The 15,633-nt window shown below is 42.0% G+C and overlaps 1 protein-coding gene across 4 annotated transcripts in view; it reads left to right on the top strand.

Annotated features, from left to right (window-relative positions):
* PAPSS2 (3'-phosphoadenosine 5'-phosphosulfate synthase 2) overlaps positions 1 to 14,882 on the top strand; it is a 78,779-nt gene extending 63,897 nt beyond the window's left edge. For 2 of the 4 annotated variants that reach the window (XM_082423708.1, XM_082423709.1), the window contains 6 exons: positions 1,832 to 2,037; positions 8,415 to 8,468; positions 9,625 to 9,760; positions 10,820 to 11,088; positions 12,174 to 12,403; positions 12,977 to 14,882. In XM_082423708.1, the coding sequence (XP_082279834.1) occupies positions 1,832 to 2,037; positions 8,415 to 8,468; positions 9,625 to 9,760; positions 10,820 to 11,088; positions 12,174 to 12,403; positions 12,977 to 13,118 (1,037 nt within the window). In that variant the 3' untranslated portion in view covers positions 13,119 to 14,882. The remainder of the gene's footprint in view (positions 1 to 1,831; positions 2,038 to 8,414; positions 8,469 to 9,624; positions 9,761 to 10,819; positions 11,089 to 12,173; positions 12,404 to 12,976) is intronic. The other 2 variants (XM_082423710.1, XM_082423711.1) reach the window with 1 other exon arrangement.
* Positions 14,883 to 15,633: the final 751 nt, after the last annotated feature.

Below are 15,633 nucleotides of genomic sequence, written 5' to 3'. Positions count from 1 at the left end.
GAAACTGAGGACAGAGAAGGTGAGTGACACAGGTAGTAAATAGGAGATTGCTTGGCTTTGAGTTCAGTGCTCTCTGCACAGGGCTTGCTTGGACTACTCTTATAGTCTGTGAACTTTGAAACAAAGGAGTTACTTGAGTGAGGAAACTCATACTTTCTGTGTACAGTATCTTCCTTGTTGTTTATGAGGCTCCCAGAGCAGGTTGTGGGATTTTATGATGGATGGGATTTCTTTATTGCTGGAAGTTGCTGTATATATCCTGTGACATTCTTTATGTCCTAGTAACTTTTGGACAGTATTTTAAATGTGCAAAGTGATATGCCTGTAGACTTTTGTTTCATAGCTAATGGGGGAGTATTATGCCCCAAAGGAATAGAACTCAGATCTCAGATCTTTAACTCTATCAGAAGTGGTCTAAATGTTGGATTTTGAAAGTTAGATTTAAAAGACTTCATTAATCTATGGTACATTTCCTCCAATCCATAAATAACAGCATTTGCTTCCTCTTTTGGAAATCCTGAGTTTGTAATAAGGAAGAACAAATTTTACTCCACATTGGATCTGTTTCTTTTACTTTAACCTTTTTATTCTATTGCTTTTACAAGTTAATCCCTAAAGGGATGTTGCCTATGAGCTTAAATTATACATAATGGCCCATCTCTGGGAACACTGCCTCTCATGTGATGAAGTTTAAGCTAAAAGACCTTTGTTTAGCTCACAGAAAACATCCTGACTAAGCCCACCTGTGAATGACCTCAGGGAGGAAGAAATTAACATCCCCTCAGAGTCTGACCAGAACCAGAAAATGTTTGACTTTATCCCCTCCCCTTTTAGTATAAAAGAAGCCTGAATTCAGGGAAAGTGGTTCTTGGGGATACTAGTCTACCATCTTCCCGGTCTGCTGGCTTTCCAAATAAAGTTGCTGCTCCTTCTCCCAACAACTCATTTCTCCATTTATTGGCCGGTGGAGCAGCCAGCAGTACGAGCTTAAATTGGGTAACGAGTTGAATGTTTTTTTTACTCACTTTCCTTTCGTTTCCTTCTGAGTCTTGAACTTGGGAACTCCCCCCAAACCTCCCTGATATTCTTTAATGTTATACACTTAATTCTGTGCCCCCGTTTTCTCACTGTAAGTACAACTGAAAGCCTGACATATTTGCTAGAATGTTAGGGCACCATTACAAAAGGGGAGAAACAGCTGTGTGATTTCTTTTACATTATCTGGCTTCGCTAAGAAATCATAGTCATCCCTCCCAATCTGAAGGGGGTTGGTTCCAGGACCCAATGCAGATACTGAAATCTGTAGATGCTCCAGCTCCACAGTCCAACCTCTGTATCTGCGGGTTCCTCATCCACGATTCAACCAAAGGTGGATCCTGGATAAGGTTCGCTATCCACGAGGTGGTTGAATCTGCCGGTGTGGAAATCGCAGATATGCAGGGCATTGCCCACCTTTATTTTATCTAGTTGGATTTTTAAAGACTTTAAGCTTCCTAGTGTGTTGAGGTCAGGACCAAATTTTAAAAAGGGAACTCAGAAGGGAGCCACCCCCTCGGGCATGGTCCTCCAAATCACTTACTGAAGCCACCCCTACAATTTGAAACAGCCTACTTTTCACAAACGCTGCATCTTTTGCTTTGAGAAGCCTCTTCTCAAAGGATTTATCACAGACGCTAGAGAAGCTAGTGCAGCCAACATAACCTTTTTAGAGTTAGGTCTTAATGCCTTTTGCAGGAAATGTCTGGAAGAGACATTGTGCGCGTCGGAGGCCTCTTTAAAGGAGCCCACACCTCGTATCCCACATTCACGCCTCGAATGGCTCTGTCCACAGACGGAGTGATCAACATGAGCATCCCCGTCGTGCTGCCCGTCTCTGCGGACGATAAGACGCGGCTGGAAGGGTGCAGCGAGTTTGTCCTGACACACGGAGGACGGAAGGTGGCTATCTTACGAGACCCTGAATTCTACGAACACAGAAAAGAGGAGCGTTGTTCCCATGTGTGGGGCACAACCTGTGCAAAACACCCCTACATCAAAGTAAGTGGCATAATCTTTGGAAGGTCTTTCTTTTAACTTAGGATAAAAATAATTCTTTTTAATTCCTTCGCGAAGGACTTAGAAAAACTGGGGTTAGATGAAAGAATGCGTTTCTAAGGGAGGTCTTGCAAGCTTTGCCTGGGGAGATGTTTTTAGATAGGGCAAAGAAATGACTTTCTGTTGGAGGGCTGGTCTAAACGGTCTCTTGAGCCCTCAGATCCTGTGATGGCTGTGACTCCCTCAGCTAAATGGGAAACAACTGGACTGGGGAGATAATTTAGTCTAACATCATGAGGCAAGAACCAGAATCATAGCTGTGCTATGCACAAAACCACAGCCAGAGCCTGCAGCCCTGTCCATCGTGAAATTCACAAGGGAAGTCAATTTCTTCATACAGAATGGATCCAACTAACCTCTGGAAAGAGACTGGAAGTTCATGCTCTGTGGCTGTTGTGGGGAGGGGGGTGGTCGGTGACATTGTTTCAATAAACAAAAAGCACAGGTAGCGGCAGAGTTTCCAGAAGGAAAATACCACATTTTCATCGGTGGATATTTTTCAGATTGAAAAATGTGTTCATCTGATTAGGATTATTTTGGAGTCAATCTGCCTAACGGCAAAATAGACTAAAACTCCTCAGCCTCCTTCACAGCTTCTAATTGTTGTTGGTGACGGGGTGGGATTGCAGGGAGTGGAATTGCTGGGTGTGGCTCATTTCCCATAAAGAAAAATATGTGAAAATGAATGCAAAAGCAATCCCTTATCCGAGATTAGAGCATTAGGGTTGAAATTTAAAAAGACATACACTAGTGATTCCCTAGCTGGAGTAACTAATTTTCAGAAAGTTCAAAGGTAATAGGGAACCATCTGAGACCCAGGAGACTCTAAAAAGCCTTGTGGTTGGACAAGGCACGTCCTCTCTCTTGTCCTCAGTTTCTTCATTTATAAAAGGAGGGGGCCAGACTCAGTAACTCTGAGATCTCTTCCAGCTCCGTGACCGTACACAATGGATGTTTGAATAAACCTGTTCAAATCTGTCAGACAAACTTCCCTTTGGTTTTGTTTTGTTTTTTTCAGTTGTGAAATGTTGCAGAGTAGGGAGGGCTTTTGCAAGGCCCCTGGTGGAACACAAGAGGTCAGCGGGGGAGCAAAGCAGCTTTCCATTTATTGGACACAACTAGCCACCCTGCAGATAAGCTCAGAGCCATCTGAACATTCTCTCTCCAAGAGGCTGGGAGACAGGCCTTGAAGTTACTGGACAATAGCTATTTGAGGAATTGTGTTCTGAGCCTTAATTATATCTTTGTCTCATTCCTTTTCTGATCATAATCCTTTAGGTTTGGGCTCTTATCTGCACTCAGTGACCTAAAGAATAGTGGCCTTTCTTCATGCTCAGGTATTTCCACTCCTAGGGCCTAACATCCACATATACATGGTTAGCACTAAAAGAAAAAAAAAAATCTAAGGAAGCTCTTAAGCAATTATTTTTATCTTGTCTTGCATCATGTGCTGGCAGTTGGAGGTCAGAATTTTTTTAGATGGCAGGAAGAGTGGTGGTGTGATTTGTGGCCTTGAAAATATAGTCAGTGACTCTGTAGCATTAGGTCATTAGAAGGACTCTGTAAACATTCCCAGTGAGCTAATGGTGAGAAATGGGCCATGGATAACCAGAGAGAAAACCACTCACCCTGTATAAGCTACACTCGGAGCACTGAAGGTGTGTTTATGGGAAAGGAACTGTCTTCACTGTACATTTTTTAGCACCTTGAAATTCACAGTAAAACTTAAACATGGTGTTTTGGTTTTAGAACCCCAAACCTTCCAACAGTAATTTCTTCCAAAAGTAATTATGGGCCTTCTTGTGTTTCCATGTGGCACTGGGAGTTATATTTGCATGGAAAATGGTCAGAGTCACCAAGGAAACGGTCTGCCTCTGTTGCATAGCCCCTCACTGCAGTTACCCTGACCTTCCATTCAAATCCTCCCAACCCTCTCTTTCACTAATATGGAACCACGTGACGTGTCCCAGATGTGATCATGAGGAGAGAAGCAGGTGAAACTCATAAAAATAATGCTTAATGTTGCCTTTTGTCCATGGATCTCAAAGCTTTTTCAAATGGTAATTATTTCTCACAATGTTCCTGTGAAGCACCTAAGAATCATTACTCCCATTTTACAGATGTAGAAACCAAGAGAACAGAGTATGACTTCTCAGTGAAGGATAGGAATGAGAGTTTCTATATCCTTTAGCCCTGCAATGAAGACCACATCGTTAGTTGGAGCAACAGAATCACCTGGGGAGCTTTAAAAATTACCCATGACCGGACCGCTCCCTCACAGACTTTGATTTAATTGGCTTGGGCTCAGTTCTGGGTGTTGTGGGTTTTGAAGCTCCCTGTGATTTTAATGTACTGCGAAGGTTGAGAACCATGGCAGTAGATAATTATCCGCAGCTGTTTCTTGTGTGCTCCACCTGGATATATCCTGCAAGCATCTCGCACTCACCATGGGCAACTTCACCCCAGCCTTGTCCCCCTCCTGTGTCCCCCACCTCCATGAACGGCTCCGCCATCCAAACAGTGGCCCATGTCCAAAACCTAGATGTCATTCTTTTTTCTTTTCTTTTATCATAAGATTAACAACATTTATTTTCCATAATGAATTTCCTCAGTTTTGAGTGTACATCTCCTGGCATTCTGAAAAAAAAATATATTTTCTGTGTTATTTTCAAAGTATTATTTTATTTTTTAAATTGAAGTATACTTGATTTATAATATTGTGTTAGTTTCAGGTGTACAGCAAAGTGATTCAGTTATACGTGTGTGTGTATTCTTTTCCATTAGAGGTTATTACAAGACGTTGAATATAGTTCCCTGTGCTATACAGTAAATCCTTGTTGTTTATCTATTTTATATATAGTAGTGTGTTTCTGTTAATCCCATACTCCTAATTTATCCCTCCCCCCCACTTCCCCCCTGGTAACCATAAGTTTGTTTTCTATGTCTGTGAGTCTGTTTCTGTTCTGTAAATAAGTTCATTTGTATTATTTTTTAGATTCCACAAATGAGTGATATCATCTTTGTCTTTCTCTGACTTACTTCACTTAGTATGATAATCTCTGGGTTCATCCATGTTGCTGCAAATGGCATTATTTCTTTTTTAAAAAAAAGTTTATTTTATATTGGAGTATAGTCGATGTACAATGTTGTGTTAGTTTCAGGTGTACAGCAAAGTGATTCAGTTATGCATGTGTCTACTCTTTTTCATATTATTTTCCCATATAGGTTATTACAGAGTATTGAGTAGAGTTCCCTGTACTATACAGTAGGTCCTTGTTGATTATCTATTTTATATATAGCAGTGTGTATGTGTTAATCCCAATCTCCTAAATTACCCCTCCTCTTGCCACCTTTGCCCTTTGGTAACCATAAGGTTGTTTTCTAAGTCTGTGAGTCTTTCTGTTTTGTGAATAAGTTCATTTGTATCATTTTTTTAAAGATTCCACATATAAGTGATATCATATGATACTTGTCTTTCTCTCTCTTACTTCACTTAGTAGGATAATCTCTAGGTCCATCCATGTTGCTGCAAATGGCATTATTTCATTCTTATGACTAATATTCCATTGTACATATATACCACACTGGACGTCATTCTTCTTTCTTCTCCCTTGTCCATTCAATCACCAAGTCCCAACAGTTCTGCCTCCTAGGTATTGCTTGAAGTTGTTCACTTCTGTTGCACCTTGGGCCAGGGCACTTAATTTCTTCCCTGTCTCTTGCCCTACTCCCCTCGAAGCCCCTCTCCATTCTTCAGCTAGAGTGGACCGTTCAAGCTTTATTTGGGAGCTCACACAAAGCTATGACTTCACCTTACCACCTCTAACCACCACCGCCCAAGACAGTCCCCTCCAGCATCTCAGCTGGTCATTATATCCTCCTCTGTCACACTTTTGCACATGCTAGTCCCTCAGCCTAGGACACTGTTCCTTCCACTCCTGCCTCCTCACTTTCTCTGTTACACCTTCCCACCCTCAGCTGCTCCTCTCCTTCTGATGTGCACGTCCCCTCTTCCTCTCCAGGTTGTTTATTTCCGCTCTTCCTTTCCTTGCCCTCTTTCAGCCTGTTCACAATAGCTTTCTTAGTCTTCATCCTAGTGTTTGAGCTCATCCTCTCTCCTTTTTGCATTCCTGTTGTCTGTGATTCCAAGCCCAGTTCCTCTTTCGCTGCTTCACTAGACTCCCTTAAAGCCTGTTCCTCACACCTGTGTGTCCAGTTCTGCAAACTCTAGCTGTGGTCCCACACCTGCCTTTAGCAGGAGGCTTGGAAGGAAGTGGGGACTTACGGGCCACAAAGCCCTTGGAAATTAGAGCCACTGGACCTCCCTTCCTGATAGCTGGACCAGTGTTGGGGACAGTTGAGCCACGTTGGGGACAGAGATGCTCTCTGTCCCTGCTGATCCCAGAAATGCCAAAAGCATAGTTTCAGCATTGTTCTCCGGATATATTTTTAGGCTGGATGGTGAATGAAACAGGTTCAATATTGCCTTTGCCAATAGAACAATAGAGGGTGGACCCCTAGTGCCCAGAATGAGTTACTGCATGCCCAGGGATTTGGGGTAACTCAAAATTTTATCTGCAGTTTAAGCAATGAGGAGAAAGTAAATGTCTAGGTATGGGTATTTGACAATATTCTTGTTAAGTGATTTTCCTGAGCACAGAGTTTAGAAGGGGGGCCATGAAAAAACAAGCAAATCCCTTGCAAATCATCCTTTCTCTACCCAGGGCTTCCTTTGTTTCGGGGGCTGTCCTGTGCAATGTAGGATATTGAGAAGCATTCCTGGCCTCTAATCACTAGATGCCAATAACACACCCTTCCCCACTCCAGTTGTGATGATCACAATTGTCTTCAGATATTGTCAGATGTCGCCAGGAGAGGCAAAATCGTCCTCTGTTGAGAACCCTGGCTCTAGCCCAACCTCCCATTCCCTGAAAACCTCTGGAATGCAAGTCACTGTAAACGCCAACATCTGGCCATGACAGGAAATTGAATCAGGGGTATACCATCACCACCTTGATGTCTTCTGAACTGGTGTCATAAATCAATCAGCTTTCTCTCCCCTTTTCTTGCCTCCCTCTTTTCTGCCGACATTACAGGCTGGCCACACTGTCCTTGGACACTGCAAAAGGCAGTTATGGAATTTGATCAGGGGAATGACTGCACAACTATGATTTGACTGAGAAGTAAGACTTTCTGTAATGTTTGTCTCAATGACTGAGGAGAGACACCTGCTCTCAGTCGTAACTTGTTGCACTGCAGCATCATATGGAACATATTTAAGTTTATAGAAAAAACAAAAGGTTGTCATGTTTTTCTTTGTTCAGGATGAGATAAGACGAACACATAACAATGTATAGGTTTCAGATATACAACATAAAAACCATGGTTAGGTGTCACAAAGTAGGTGGCAATGCATTACCCATATGTGTGTTGTCAGGCCTGGGGCCTCTTCCATCCATCCTTGTCAAGGAAAGTGCTAACCCTCTCCTTTCATCAAACACTGTCAGGCCTTTCTTTTTCATTACTTTGACCATTCTTCACACCAGGTTCACACCTAATATTTATTTGTGCGACCCAGGGTAACAATATGAGCTGAAGCCCGATACCATATTTAAAAGTTACTTATCTAATAAACTTAAATATGTTTTGTCTTTCTACTTTGGCAATATGCCTTGATCACAATCTGGAAGGCCAGGTTCAAATTTAGGCTTCTCGGTTCTGTACCAGAACATGGTAGTGTGTGGACAGTTGGCTCTTGGCCTGCAGCCAACCCTTCCTTCTCTTTCTATGCTTGGCCTTGCCCCATGCCGTGGAGGCCCTCTGGGTCTGCCTGTGGGCACCCCAGGCTGAATGTCCCAGGTACACATCTCATGGTGGAGAGTAAATGCAGACTTCAGGTGGGCCTGCCCACCAGGGTTTCCTTGCCCTGACAGAAGGGGCACAGTTGAAGACGCCAGAGTTGGGCCATCTAAAGTGTGGGACAACGTATAGATGGTTCTTTCTAAAAGTCTCCATGTTCTGTTCCTTACCCACCCTTTCCTGAAGTCACTTTTTCAACTGAGACTGGGTATCGAAAAGTAGAGTATTTATAGTGACCTCAGTGAAAAATGAGTCTTGTCATCTACTATCTACCATCTATCTATTTACTTATTTAGGTAAAAAACATGTAACATAAAATTTACCATTCTATCCACTTTTAAGTGTACTATTCAGTAGTGTTAAGTATATTTACATTGTTGTGAAACAGATCTCCAAAACCTTTTCATCTTGACAATCTGAAACTCCATACCTATTAAACAACAACTCTTTCCCTTCCCCAGACCCTGGTATCAACCATTCTATTTTCTATGAAGTTGACTACTTTAGATACCCATGTAAGTGGAAAAATACAGTATTTATCTTTTTGTGAATGGCTTTTTCACTTAGCATAATGTCTTCAAGTTTCATCCCCCTTGTAGTCCTGGCTGGATTTCCTTTGTTGTGAAGGCTGAATAATATTCCATTGTATGTATATCATTCACATTCATTGTTCATCCATTCATCTTTCAATACATATTTGGGTTGCTTCCACCTTTTAGCTATTGTGAATAGTGCTGCTATGAATATGGTTGTGCAAATCTCTGTGAGACATTGCTTTTAATTCTTTTGGATATATACACAGAAATGGGATTACTGGATCATGTGGTAGTTGTATTTTTAATTTTTTGAAAAAACTCCATACTGTTGCACCATTTTACAGTCCCCCCCAACAGTACATGAGGGGGTTCTCCACATCCTTGCCCACACTTGTTATTTTCTGGTTTCGATAGTAGCCATCCTAATGGGTGTGAGGTTGCACTTCTCCAGTGATTAGTGATGTTGAACATCTTTTCATATCCCTGTTGGGTTGGCCATTTGTACATCATATTTGGAGAAATGTCTATTAAAGTTGCTGATTTTTAAATTAGGTTATTTAATCTTACATCAAAGAAGAATATCCACATGATAGAAAAAGGCTATTCAGATACTCTTCCCTTTTCCAACTACCTATCTGTAGTTGAATTTTCTTTACATATTTCAGCCAAAATAACATATTGCCACAGAATGCAAAAGTAGATATGAGAATCCAGCTGCCTTCTATTAAGTCAGATAAGAGATTTGCAAACATGTAAAACAATGCCATTTTTCTCTTATGTTTTTGGAAAACATTTTTCAGTAAAAAATAAAATGTTTGTTAATATTTAATAAATAATAAATATTTTATTGTTAGTTTTAAGTCAATAAATATTTTTAAGGGAATTAAGTTTTAATTTCTAATACAGAAAATTATAGATATAACCAATATAAACAAAAGCTCTTTGCAGGTCCTCAATAATTTTTAAGAGTAATAAAGGATTTGAGAGACCAACAAGTGTGATAAATACTGTGCTTGAAATGTTGAAGAACTGAAGGCAGTTCAAGTAAGCCAAGATTGGTTCAGAAGAAGAAAAATTTTTAGATAAAATGGAAAACAGTATTAATCACTAACAACTTTTATAATGGTCTTTCTAGATGGTGATGGAAAGTGGGGATTGGCTGGTTGGTGGTGACCTTCAGGTGCTGGAGAGAATACGGTGGAATGATGGGTTGGACCAATACCGCCTGACACCTCTGGAGCTCAAACAGAAATGTAAAGAAATGAATGCTGGTACGTAGCCTGGCTCTACGGCATTTGTTAATACTCCTAACCCTCCTCTGCTTACAGAATTAAGGATTATCAGCAAACAGCATGTTTATAGTTTTGAAAAGCTGAAAACTTTTATCATCTTCTATTGATATGTCTGTTGATATGGAAACACCTTATAAAGTTGAACTACAGCAATATTATGCAGTAGTTAAAAATATGCACTGATCCAGAAAGATACCCCAAATACATCTATTAAGTAAAAAAAGCAAACTGCAGAACGGTATGTATAGAATAATTCTGGAAAACAAAATAAAATGTAATAATTGCTTTAAAAACTCAAACCTACTTCTGTGTGTAGCAGAAATCTCTGGCAGCATGTGCACCAAACTGCAGATGACAGTGGCTACCTCTAGGGGTAAAGCGGGACCAAGGGGAAGGGAAGATTTTCACTTTACATATTTTGAAAAAGAGAGAGAAAAAGTAATGATAGGATGATGGATGATTTTTAAATTCTATTTTGGGCTTTTCTGTATTTTCTAAGTTTTCAATGATGGATATACATTAATTTATTTCATAACCAGAAAAAAAAAATTAAGGCTCTCAGGAGTTCATCACTAATTGGAGTAGTTTTGAAGATTTCCCTAAAGTGAAGGAGAAATATTTTTATATCTTTAAATTGTTAAACTTTTGCACAGACCCCAGAAAACGTTCCTTATCAATAGTCACTTCCCAGGGAAATGAGGCTGGAGCAGGGTGCAGGAGGACTGATTAATACTGGCCCCTGCCTGAGCCTTGGTTTGTAGGAAAGGCCCTGGCAACAACTGTGTTCACTTCTGAGTCAGGCTCTCCCTTCAGGGCTTCCTACCTCTGTGTCCTATCCCTGTCTAAGCAGCCTGGCACTGGTTGGCACCTCTGGGGTGACGCCCCTAAAGACCCCGGTGGGTTCTCCAGCCGGTCCTTACAAGCGAGTGCACGTAACAAGTTCACTGAGCAGTAAACGCAGCTGCATCTTCTCCTTTCTGTCCTTGCAGACAGCGCGTGCATGTCTTTGACCCTGGTGCTTCTGCTTCCCTTTCCCAGATGCAGTGTTTGCATTCCAGTTGCGCAATCCTGTCCACAACGGCCACGCTCTGCTGATGCAGGACACCCGCCGCCGGCTCCTGGAGAGAGGCTACCAGCACCCGGTCCTCCTGCTGCACCCCCTGGGCGGCTGGACCAAGGATGACGACGTGCCCCTGGACTGGCGGATGAAGCAGCACGCGGCCGTGCTCGAGGAGGAGGTTCTGGACCCCAGGTCCACCGTCGTGGCCATCTTCCCATCGCCCATGTTGTATGCGGGCCCCACAGAGGTGCGCAGCTCCCCGGGCTGGGCTGGGGACTCAGGAGTACAGCATCTGATTTTACTTAGAAGAGCCAGTGAGCTTCTGGGATTCTTCTTCATGAGCAGATTCTAAAATCTTCTGGTCTCTTCACTTTATCCAACTTAATTATGTTTCCATATAGTATCTGTGAAAATGCTAGAAACACCAAATCAAACCTGTCACACACTGCCTTTGAGACTGTGGAAGTTGGTATGTGAACGAGGTGGATAACACAGCTTACCTGGGTTACAGGGCAAGATGTATCTAGCCCAGTATTTCAGAAGTTCCAGTCACTCTTAAGTGATTCACCATGCTCGGTGAGCTATATTAGAAAGGAGAAGATGTCTTTAAAACCTTAATGTCTCCCTTGCATCATAACACACTGAGCCTATCAAACAGAGACTTTCTGTGTCCCACTGCACCACCAGTGTAGTGGATTTCAACAAGTTTACGGGAACTAAGATGAACTGAAAAGGTCTCAACTCTTTGGAATGCTCCAAACTGAGTTTGATGAATTAATTCTCTTCAACCAGATCAAGGTTCCAGGCCCCTCGCTCTCTGCCCCATCCTTTATATTTCTATCTGAGCTCTAAGGAGGGCAACTTATTTTGAAATCCCAATGCTGTGTCGAAATGGAATCAATGTCTGCATATGAAGGTTAATTAGCTCATTACTGGCAGTCAGATGGTAAGAGATATCGGAGTTTGTAATTTCCCTTAAACTGTGATTTATTTTGAATAGGGAGGAACTGGGAAGTAAAATCCACATAGTTCTGTGGAACAGTACGATCTGAGTAAGTGTTCCTGGTCTGTTAGTCTGGAGAGGTTAGGAAATATAAACTCATGGTCTAAGAGGGAGGATTCTTATCTTTAAAGCTCCTATATCCTACCCAATATAACCAAAAAGATGACAAGGGCAGGAGTCTTGGACACTTCACTGACTTCCTTGCAGTTATTAGTTGACCCACATCGCTGAATTACTTCCAAAGCAGAACAAAGGGGTGTCTCCATAAACAGGGACCCCACAGGATTGGCCAGTGATGACCAGCATGTCCTTTCTGTGATGTTTCCTAGGTCCAATGGCACTGCAGGTCCCGGATGGTTGCAGGGGCCAATTTCTACATTGTGGGCCGGGACCCTGCAGGAATGCCCCACCCTGAGACCAAGAAAGACCTGTATGAACCTACTCATGGGGCCAAGGTCTTGACCATGGCCCCTGGCCTCACCTCTGTGGAAATCATTCCATTCCGAGTGGCTGCCTACAACAAAGCCAAAAAAGCCATGGACTTCTATGACCCAGCAAGGTAGGTTTTCAGAGGAAAATTCTTTAAATCAACATCTGTACAGCTGGAATGATGAGGCAAAATTTCAGAAAGCTCCCCAGTGCATCTCCACATGCTCCTTATTGGAATGAGAGTCCCTTGAAAGCTAAGACCTGGTCTTGCACATTTCGTGTCCCCTGAAGTTGTAGCACAGCCCCTTGCATATAGCAGATGGTCCATAAATATTTCTTTTTTAACATACATTCCTTGAGCATGCACTGAGTGCCTGGCACATTATGTGAAAGGAAGTAAACACAGAAAAAGATTTGAGCATTTATAGAGCACGCACCACGCTCAGAGCTCACACAAGTAGGCAGAGCTAACAGAAGACGCTTCCCATGAACTGAGTAGGTGTACAGTATTGAATGGGTAGCTGCCATGATTTCCCTTTCTTCTGCCAGTTCCTTTACTGAAGATTTAGTGAATTGCTTATTTTAGAAGATGCAGCATTTTACAGAAAGAAACAATGTGGTCTCAGAACCCATCCTACTCCTGGGATCTTTAAGGTAGATGTTATTTACCTACGCTGAGTTCTTTGTTGCTACCCTCTGACAGGCACAATGAGTTTGACTTCATCTCAGGAACTCGTATGAGGAAGCTGGCCCGGGAAGGAGAGAATCCCCCAGAGGGCTTCATGGCCCCCAAAGCATGGAAAGTCCTGACAGATTATTACAGGTCCCTGGAGAAGAACAACTAAATGCCCTTCAGCACCAGAGTTTCTTTCTGAAGTGCTCTGTGATTTCTTTTTCTATTTTTGTGATTAGATGCTTTGTATCCAATTGCTTCTCAATGACTGACTTTAAAGTTAATGTTTTATAATGAGGTAAAAATGTTCTCTATAATTTAAAGTCAACATATATATACACACACACACGTGTGTGTGTGTGTGTGTGTGTGTGTGTATATAAAGTAAAACTGAAGACCAAACCTTAGCAGGTAAAAGCAATATTATCATTTCAGAATGAAATTTTAGTTGTATTTTCTACTGCATCTGAGCAGTAGGTCCCAGATTTCGTAAAGCTTTGACCATGTGTCTAGTTTACTTGCCAAAAAGTAAAGCATGTCTCCCACCTTAAGTCTTGCCAACCTGCATTCTCCCATGTCATATACCAGTAGTAAAAGAAATTAGATGGGCAGCCCCTTCTATACAGTTGACAAAAAAAGAAAAAAAGAAAACCTCACCCCAAATGAGGAGTGGCTCATGTCAAGATTCTTGCCAGTATTTCCCTCGTGCCCGTATCCAGCCTTACTGCCCAGTATCTTAGGTGCTGAAGTATGACCTGACTGGAGAAACCAAATGTGTGAAAATGTGAAGTTAATCTCAGAGATCTATGCAACCTAGTTCTGCCACGGAAGTTATATTATCTAAGAAGAAGAGAAGTCAATATTTTTCTGTGAATAACATAACTCCAGTTAAACGGTGTCTTTTAATTAAATAGCATACAGGGCTTTGATGAAAAGATTTGCACCCACGCCTCAAACAATCTGGCAATGTTGTGGAGAGTTAATTTTTCTCCTCTTTGCTGTGGTCATTGTGTCTATGGAGAGGCTGCGCCTATTACCTGCAGCGGCATCAGCTGTGACCGAAAACAGTTCAGACCATCAGACTAGCGAGCTGCTGGAACCGGACGAAAACGCAGGAAGCTCCAACCTTTTCATCTTACAGGTGACCAAACTAAGACGATGCACAAGCACAGGCTTCATGAGCTATGAGCACTGTAACAAAAGTGCCAAATTGGCATTTTGGAAGTGCTGGTGGCACTGAACGAGCACCCAGGCCACTTGACTCCCAGGCTGGTGCTTTGTCTACCCTGTACAACACAGGAGCTGGACCTGGTTTCCCTCAACTGCCTAACAAAACTCCTTGAACAGAGGGCACTTAACCAGTCTTCCTGGATGCTGTAAGGTCCGGAGTTTTCTAAACCCAGCTGATTTTATTGCAGTTGAAAAAAATACTTTCCCAAAGACTCATGCTGTTCTGAAACATGCAACCTCTGATGGCTTTACTTTCTGGGAGGCAATCTTGCACCTTCTGCATAATTCCTCGTTACTAAGGAATGTATGAAGAAATAGTACCTTTTGTACATAGGTCTCTCTGGAAGAGACTTAAGACTGGAAAGAGAAAACTGTGATTTTTTTTCATACTCAGTTTTGTTTTTTTAAATGCTAAACAAGCTAATGAAAGTTCTTTTGAGAATAAATCACAGTGGCCACAGCAAAGTATGACTATCTTTAATAGCACAGTGCCTATATTCATTTAATCAGAGGTCCTTACTGCCTTTTTAAAAAACAGCATATTTATTGAAAACATGAGACAAGATGTAGGTGCCTTAACCAATGTATTTTGTGATTTTTTAATATATTTAAAACTGCTCTTCTGCTTGAGTACCACTTAGTGCAAATGATTATTTCTATGTACAACTGATGCTTGTTCTTATTTTAATAAATTTCTGAAAATGAAGGCTGAGTCTTTTCTGCATCTCGTATCAAGTGTGCGTTGACATCTGTTGGTTGAAGCCCTTGTGACTTTGTATAATTGGAGAGAACAGCAGCTCTCTTTCAGACCATAATTAAGAGACTGTTTACCCTTGTTCCTGTCATTTTTTAAACTGTGCTCTCGATGTGAATGACACATGGTTTCAGCCAAGCACTACAGTTCCTCAGGGACCTCACCCCAGGATTTCAGTGCATTGGGATCTGACAAACTTTCAAAATTTTTCCTAACTTATTGTTCCCTTTTCTTCAAAGTGCCTCCACAGAGTTTCACCAGCAGGGTTAGAAGTAGTTGTGCTTCTTCCACAACTCCCACGCCTCCACTCACCTCAGCAGTTGCTACTGGTGTATGCAGAAAGGAGACCTGTTTCCACCCACACTTTCAGTGGCCTTCAGACAGGCCTGCAGCTTTGGGGCTGTTTCCCTCCTTCAGTCCCTGCCTCTCTTCCGTCCTGAAGGCTTCATGCAAATTTTTGTTCCTGTCCTCATTCCAAACAAAACTGGTGTGATAGCCAGCTCAAAGGTGCCACTTGTTCCCACTTCCTCTTTCTCCCCAGATCCTTACTTGCTGGCACCTGGACAAAGTAGAGCAGGGAATGTGTAAGTAAGTACATAAAGATATAAGTGGTGCCGAGGGAGTATGCCATACTGCACAGGGCAGTGCGAAGGGCACATGTAAATCACTCATTCAGATAATGGTGGACTTACAAATCTATCAG

Source organism: Balaenoptera physalus (genome assembly GCF_965194825.1).
Source record: "Balaenoptera physalus genome assembly, chromosome: 14".
NCBI classification, from domain to species: domain Eukaryota; kingdom Metazoa; phylum Chordata; class Mammalia; order Artiodactyla; family Balaenopteridae; genus Balaenoptera; species Balaenoptera physalus.
Note: the sequence above shows the minus strand (reverse complement) of the source record. Positions and strands in the feature narration are given on the sequence as shown.